This window comes from Corylus avellana, chromosome 11 (genome assembly GCF_965113065.1).
Source record: "Corylus avellana chromosome 11, dhCorAvel1.hap1.2, whole genome shotgun sequence".
Lineage (NCBI taxonomy): Eukaryota > Viridiplantae > Streptophyta > Magnoliopsida > Fagales > Betulaceae > Corylus > Corylus avellana.
In genome coordinates, this window is record NC_142500.1 from 3,422,304 (window position 1) to 3,431,003 (window position 8,700).

An 8,700-nucleotide genomic window follows, 5' to 3' on the forward strand; every position below is an offset into this window, starting at 1 on the left:
AACAGACAGCGGCATCGGTGGAGACGAAGCAACAACCGCTCGTGTAGAGCATGCGTCGGCGCGTGTACGCCATGCACTAGCTTAATCAGACCAGATCGAAAACCCCCCAAGGTGACCAGAACAAAGGAAACCGCAACGGCTGGATGTGGTGGCAAGTTGACAAGGTGGAATGGATAGTGTAGCTGTTGCTGAAACAAGTGATGAGGACCAAAAAAAAAAAAAAAAAAAAAAAAGAGGAGACAAACATAAAAAACAAGTGCATAAGAGTTAAAGAAAGGGGGTGGGTGGTGGAAGGAGGGATGGAAAACCTACTGGACTATCGGCTTACAATAGGTTTAGGATGAAAACCATCCATCCCTCCTCCCTAAAGTTTAGATAGAAATTTTAAATTTTGAGTGATGATCAATCAAAAGAAAATAAATAGTGTTTTATATGCAACTTTTAACATGTGTTAATATATGATTGGATATTTTTTTTTTTTTTTTGATGAATAACAAGTTTTATAGCACAAAAATCAAAAGTTGATTGGATTTAAAATTGTAACTAAGCATTTAAAATCCTCTGACACTCTATAATTACTTCCGGACACAAAAGTTGTAAAATAATTGTATATGGAGGCATTTTTTTTTTTTTTTAATATAGAAAAGTACACTACCCTCTAAAGTTTGGGGCGATTTTTAATTCGACCTCCAATGTTTCAATTTTTGCAATGCACCCTTCCAAACTTGCAAATGTTTTTCAATTCGACCAATTTCATCTCAAAATTCTCATATTGCCCCTAATTTATATATTTTTTTTATAATTTTTTATTTTTTTTAAAAAAAAAACCAGGGTGGCCGTAGCCATCCCTTTGGCCATCTGGCCATTTTTGCACCCCCCCAAATTTTCTTTCTTTCTTTTTTTAATAAAAAATAAAAAAGTAAAAAAAATTAAGGGCAATATGAAAATTTTGGAATGAAATTGGTCGAATTGAAAAAAATTTGCAAGTTTGGAGGAGTGTATTGTAAAAATTGAAACATTGGAGGTCGAATTGAAAATCGTCCCAAACTTGGAAAGGGTAAAATGTACTTTTCCCTTTTTTTTTAAGGAACAAATGGATAATTAACCATCAATCATCATCATATTCTCATCAGATTGAAATGTCCTTACTACACCATTCGAAATGAAATAGTTGCATTGAGTATGCAGATTGGTATGGCAATCAAATAACATGTAATAATAAATGTAAAAGGACGATGTGGCCTAGTGGCATTCGGGTTGTATTAGTGGAAACTAGATTCCAAGGTTGAATACCACAATGGAAAGCACTTGTGGTTATTGGTTTGTCTATTGGCTTGGGTGCTGGTAGCTAGAGTTATCGGTGAGGTTAGTATTAAGCTATGACTCGATTGGTCTTGAATGAGCGCTTACGATTCCCACTGTTTAGGTCATTTCTGAACGATGCATAGTGAATAGCTATCGCCATAGTTACGCTCAAATAGAATAGTCATTCTAATCACCTCCACCTACCTTTTTGCTGAAGGAAAAAAAACGTAAAAGAACTATGAGAGTTTATCTAAGAGAAGTACCTGGAGTAGTGTTGGGAGGGGGCTTTTGATCGTTAAACTATTTTATTTTTCACTTGTTTTCTATTTTAAAACAAAAACATTAACAAATAACACTAAACACTAAAAAAAAAAAAAAAAAAAAAAAAAATTCAAATCAAAAGCAAAAAGTACTCTCCAAAACACTACATGAACCAACAGATATAAAGGCCATGCTTCGTTGCATGTATGGGAATCCCGTTAGTTGGAATTTCCTTAATTAAGTGAAGAGAGCTGATTAATTATTTTTAAATGTGATATTGCTGTTGCATGTACATCATTTGCTTTGTGTTGTTTTCTGTCATCTTACATACATATATATAAATCCTTTCAAGTAAACAATAAAATATGAGGAAAACAAATAAGAAGACCTTAATTTCTTAAAAGTTAAATAAGCATGCCGATCGAACATGAAGATCACAGCAATGATTCCAGGTTGGATCGAGGACATGCAGTAGTTGATACTTTTTTTTTTAATAAACATATATATCAAGAAGTTATAATCTCGTTTCAAAACTCATGCTTTAAGAATTCCGTCTAGGTATCATCTAAAAAAATTAACACATTTATTTGTTACTTATACAAAAAACCATAAAAGACCTAATAAAAAGGTTATCATGTGTACAAAATGTCATATAATTAAGATGACATAGCAATAAAAATCAACCATTAATTCTTATTTTTTACAAGTCCTTATTAATTTAAAAATTGATTTTCAGTGTTACGGCATCTCAATTATATGATAATCGGAAAAAAAATCTTCTAAATAATTTTTTAAATGGTAAAAGCCTAGCTAGAAAAATAGAATGATTATAAGTCTAATATTTTTGAAATACGGTTTACTTTTTTATAAGATAAATCGTTTTTTTACATATCCTGTACTTTTCTGTTCATTTTTTATTCAAATCAACCATTAGTCCTACATATATATATCCAATTGCTGATGATGTACAAGCGATTTACCTATAAGAGATCTCTTTTTTTTTAAAAAAATAAAAAATAAAAGTAAAGCACAAGGACCAATTAAATATTTAACCTCTTTTCTATAATTTTGTTAACATCAAGGATCGCGTGGGCGTGGAATATGCCAATAAAAGAAAGGAAACAAAAATAATAATAATAATAATAATAATAATAATAATAATAATAATTCCTGTTGATGAGGCCGGGGTTATATTGCATTTCCATAACACAGCCGGTTTTCTCGTGTGTCTGTTTTAATTAATGTTCAGGTGGAGTAGAGATTTTCGAGATCCTGGGGTTATCTAAGTGTCTGCCAAAGTCTGGCGTGATTAATTTTTTTTTTTTTTTTTAATTGAAGAAGAGAGATATTAAAAGAAAATTTAAATTTGAGGTATTAGCACTAAATTTAAAATATTAGCACTAAATGTAAGGCATTAGCACCAAATTTAAGATGATCGAATCTCTTTTAGGTGATACAATTCCTAAAGAATTAATCTTCCCTAAATTTTAGTCTTGAATCCAAAAACAAGTTTTAAGACATTAAAAATTAAATACTAATTCATAAAAACTTAATTAAAAAAAAATGATAAATTTTTTTTAATACATGTCTGACGCTAGAGGCAGCGGCATAGCAGGGCTCGTTCAGTTGAGTCAACTCTATGGGCAGTTTGAAATATATATATATATATATATATATATATATATATTTTCAACTTGCATACCTTTGTGGACCACTCTATTTATTTTTATTTAAACGTGAGGGAGAAAAATAGAGAGAGAAAGACAGAGATGGGGAGTCCCTGCGATGCAAGCATACTCTCTTCCGTGAAGATCCCGACGATCAAGTTCACCAAGCTTTTCATCAATGGAGAATTTGTTGATTCCATTTCAGGTTTTCAACTCATCTCTACATCCTGTTTAATTCCTTCATATATATATATATATAGAGACTTTCAGTTTATGATTTAAGATATATAGACTACGTAACTTCAACTATTGTAATTGTTCCACCCCAATTAAAGAGCTTTGGTTAAATTAAAGAATTTCCGGGGAAAAAGAAAAGGAAAAGGATGATGATGACGACCTCTTTCTCGTGAAACTCATTATAATGATGTTGTACGTTGAAACACTTTTAACGTTCACCAAACAATTTGCAGTTTTTTTTCTCTCCGAATTAAAGGGAGTCAGGGACTCATACATGCATCTTCATTTACCAATATTATTGCTCACCTTAATTCGGTGAAGAACCCTAGCTATTATTAGCATGTTATTTATAAATATTTGCATATCTTATTAATATTATTATTTTTAATTCCAAAAAGTCTCTAAAGAAATAACCTTTTGTCTTCATAGAAAACTACTGCTTCTTAATTAACAAATTTGTGACATAATTAATTAAGGTAGGCGTAGAGATAGAGTGATATCATGGGTGACGGATTAGGAATAACATTAAGTACTTAATTACCTCTCACAATATATTTTGATTTAATAAAGTTTTCTCCTACTAATTTGAAAAAATATACTCGCGTCTGTCCATGTTGTCGGAATTGAGATCCCTTAGAATTCTCTTTAAATTTAAAATTCTCAAATTCGTAAATTTTACTCGTATATCTCATCTTAAGGTCTAAACCATGTTTCAGAATTTAATGAACAAGCTATTAAGTGGCAGAAATTTAATAAGATAGTTTCTTTATTAAATTCTGAAACATGGTTTATTTTAAACGCTTAGATAAAATGGACGACTGAAATTTTTTAAAAAATTAAAAGATCTCAATCCATGTTGTCTTATAGGGTGATTTCTTATCATTGAATTAGTTTAATGAAAGCCGGCGGCTGAGTTACCGATGCATCAAAGTTATTATTTTTTTGACTAATTTGTTGAATTTTTGGGTAAATTTTCTAAACCTTTAATTTAATAAATAAATAGGGAAAACTTTCGAGACAATAGATCCAAGAACAGGAGATGTGATAGCGAGAATTGCCGAAGGAGACAAAGAAGATATTGACTTGGCTGTCAAGGCGGCTCGTGGTGCATTTGACCATGGTTCATGGCCTCGCTTGCCGGGCTCTGTATGTAGACTCGATCTCTCTATCTTTGATTTCTCCATTATTCTTAAATTATTAATTTCCATCGTTTTCTGTTCTTTAACAATTACAAGATAATTCGTAGCACTACTTTAGCTAGCTTGCTTCCTTCGAATTAGAAACTACAAATTCAAAGTCATACGCACTCAAATTTCCAAGTCAAATAGCCATGCGTGAGGGAGAGATATAAGGAAACAGCTAACTTGGCAACTTGTACGGTTGACTGGAAAAAGACTGGCTGTCGACCGACGTGTTTCATTGTGATCTCTTTCAATTTTGTCGGTTCGATCAATTAAATGGTTGGTGATAATTTGTGACAAAGTTCATGAGAGCTAATTAAATTTGGGTTTGAACTAATTAACGTAAGAGGTTGAAACAATAAAAAAAATAAAAAATAAAAAATTAAGATTATTTGTGTAAAACTCACCCTCTCTTCCATGGTGCCTTCAATAGGCCATAATTTTGCAACTACTAATGTAAATTATGTTTTTCTTTCGCGGGGCTCTTCATTGTTGTCAGGAGAGAGCAAGGATAATGATGAAATTCGCCGACTTGATTGATCAAAATGTAGAAGAGCTAGCTGCCTTGGATACGATTGATGCTGGGAAATTGTTTAGCATGGGCAAGGCCGTGGACATTCCACAGGTTGCAGCTACTCTTCGTTACTATGCAGGTGCAGCTGATAAAATTCATGGAGATGTACTAAAAATGTCTCGTGAATTCCATGCATACACGTTGCGTGAACCTATTGGTGTCGTAGGACATATCATTCCTTGGAACTATCCAAGCACCATGTTGCTCATGAAGATTAGCCCCGCTTTAGCCGCCGGGTGCACCATGGTTGTCAAGCCTGCTGAGCAAACGCCTCTATCGGCTCTCTATTATGCTCATCTTGCTAAGCTGGTAACTTATGATGATTAATTTATTTGATTAAGTCATACAATATTCATATTGCCAATATGACTCAATTAAGTGTCGTCGTTCTACTTTTATTAGGTTCAAGCTCTGAAATTAATTTTTCTTTTTACCATTTCTCTCTTCTTTTTTTCAAGGCCGGTATACCTAATGGAGTGCTCAATGTTGTAACCGGATTTGGCCCAACAGCTGGGGCAGCCGTTAGCACTCACATGGACATTGATGCGGTAATTTCTAACTTTTAATTGAATGTTGTTTTTATTTAAATGAACACTTTGATAAATTTCTGTAGTCATTTCCCTATTTTTCATATTTAACCTTGAATTGCATATGCATGTTCTTGTTTTTTCAGGTTAGTTTCACTGGTTCCCCAGAAGTAGGACGTAAAGTAATGAAAGCCGCAGCAGAAAGCAATTTAAAAGTGGTTTCACTTGAATTAGGAGGCAAGTCTCCCCTTATTATTTTCGATGATGCCGACGTAGATGTAGCTGCTCAGTTGGCTCTCACGGGCATCGTGTATAATAAGGTGAAGTCATTTTTATTTACTATATTTCAATAAAGAAATGTAGCTTAATTCAATGTCATTCTTTGTTTCCTGATTTCATTTTTCTTTTCAGGGAGAAATATGCGTGGCTAGTTCTCGTGTATATGTTCAAGAAGGCATATATGACGAAGTTGTAAAGAAATTGGTGGAAAAAGCAAAAGCTTGGGTAGTTGGGGATCCATTTGATCCTGAAGTTCAACAAGGACCCCAGGTATCTAATGAGGCCTACAAAGATTTTTTTCTTTTTGGTCGTGGTGTACAAAGGAACCAAATAGAAACAAACCACCTAGAAACTTTTAAATGACTTCTCATTATGTACATCAGCAAATACAACAAAATAAAATTTAGACGGTGAAATGATTCATCGTGCAGGTCGATAAGAAGCAATTTGAAAGAATTCTTTCCTACATTGAGCATGGCAAGAGAGAAGGAGCGACACTGTTAACTGGGGGCAAACCCTTGGGTAGGAAGGGATACTACATTGAGCCTACAATTTTCACAGATTTTAAGGTACATATATTTCACTTTACAACATGCATGCAGCCTTAATTTTTAGCATGGTTATTGTTAGTTTTTCTTTTCCTTCATCTATTGTTGTTCTTGATGACTTGGTTAGGAAGAAATGCTTATAGCCAAAGATGAAATATTTGGACCTGTTATGGCCCTTGCCAAGTTCAAGTGAGTAAACAAAACTTTTGCAATGAAGTGCTCTTATTTAGCAATTTTAGTAGTGATTAAAGAGCTACTTTTTTTTTTCTTCCTAATTATGAAAAATTACAGAACAATTGAAGAGGCAATTGCGAGGGCAAACAATAGTAGATATGGGCTAGCGGCGGGTATCGTGACCAAAGACTTGAATGTGGCTAACACCGTCTCAAGATCAATTCGTGCTGGCACCATTTGGATCAATTGCTATTTTGCTTTCGACAATGACTGCCCTGTTGGAGGGTATAAGATAAGTGGGTTTGGAAGTGATTTGGGATTGGAAGGCCTTTACAAATATCTTCATGTGAAGTCAGTTGTAACTCCCATTTACAATACTCCTTGGCTTTGAATTAATATCCCTTTAGTCATACCATACAGGGAAACACGTTTAATAATATTATAATTATGTGCAATAAAATTGAAGTTATACGCTTTGTTGTATTCAAAATGATCGATTTGTGTCAAGCATGATATCTGAAATTCTGTATTTTGTTAAAGAGAACTGCCTTAAAAATTTACACATTTGCTTTAATTTCCGTTTCTGAATTAACAACTCATACTATTATTGTTTGTTTGGTTTTAAAACAATTGAATTTTATATTATTTGATATTAGAGTTGCCACTACCTCGAATATTCTATTGAATAGGCTGAAAACAATTAATTGTAATCTTAACTATGTGTACATATGTTTTTGAGCATCCTTTCTTTACAATGGCTAATTTTTTTTTTTTTTTTTTTTTTTTTTTTTTTTTTTTTTTTTTAAAAAATGTAATGTTTTACATACAACTTGTACTATTATTTTGGTATTTAGGTCAAATACTAACCCGACCAATTTAAATGAACATATCAAACCTATCAACCTTAACCCTCTAATTTTTTATTGGGTTCATGTCGGGTTTGCAAGTTATATAAAAGATTGCCAGTTATTGTGTCGAGTGTCGGATTCAGGTCGTATCGAGATATAGGTATAAAACTATATAGGTCACCTTAACCAACCAATTTAATTAAACGAGTTAGACTTTTCAACCTTAACCCTTTAATTTTGTGTTGGATTTGTGGGTCATGTTAAAAATTATCAGCCTTACTTTTAACATGCGTCGGAATATGATTGAAGCCAAAATTGTAAGCATTTAATACACTAACACTTCCATATTAACACATGTTAAAAGTTGTAATTAAAAGAATTATATGTCAAGCACTTTTTTTTTTAAAGAAACAAATGGATATTCATCTTCATCGTGTTCTCATCAGTTTGAAATATCTTTATTACACCAACAAAAATAAAATAGTTGCATTAGGTATGCAGATTGGTATGACAATCAAATAAAGGATACTAAGGATACTCATATGTTCGATCCGACGGTCACTCATTAAGAAAAAGTGATTGAGAAGAGGGAAAAAGAAACTGTAACAAGATGCTATACTTTTTATACTCTAAAAAAATCACTACAAAGGAAATCAAAAGAAAGTTGAAAATGAGGTTAGATAATGTTGAAGCACAGTTTTTTGAGGAGTAACGTGGCACACCTTCCAGGTGATGTTGCGGTGTCCGAGGATATGCCGGGCCTTCACACTAGAAAAAACAATAAGATTAGAGTTCCCGGTGGCTGGGGATACTCCGATGCCTAAGTCAGTAATCTAAGAGATAATGTATAAGCAACATAAAAGCTAGAAAGCAAGAGTTGCAATCACCCTGGTGTTGAAAGGTGACTTGTATTTTATAGGCATGGAATGGAGTTTGATTCCCTGTACATCTCGGATCCCTTATCCCTCAATATCTGTCGTGCAGTTATTTGAGAAGGATAGGGTTTGTTAGCCACTCCGTGATCTTAGTAGCTTAAGATCGTGGAATAAGTGATATTGCTTCCATTTGATGTTAGATGAGGATGCCCGAGTAGTCCTCA

General features: G+C 33.2%; 1 protein-coding gene across 1 annotated transcript; it reads left to right on the forward strand.

The window, feature by feature from the left end:
- The first annotated feature begins 3,320 nt into the window (after positions 1-3,320).
- LOC132166363 (aldehyde dehydrogenase family 2 member C4-like) lies at positions 3,321-7,221 on the forward strand. Its single transcript, XM_059577164.2, has 9 exons — positions 3,321-3,438; positions 4,474-4,616; positions 5,151-5,534; positions 5,684-5,773; positions 5,899-6,072; positions 6,164-6,301; positions 6,463-6,600; positions 6,707-6,768; positions 6,871-7,221. The coding sequence occupies exons 1-9, from the start codon at positions 3,336-3,338 to the stop codon at positions 7,142-7,144; spliced, it is 1,506 nt and encodes a 501-aa protein (XP_059433147.1). The 5' UTR covers positions 3,321-3,335; the 3' UTR covers positions 7,145-7,221.
- The last annotated feature ends 1,479 nt before the right edge of the window (positions 7,222-8,700 follow it).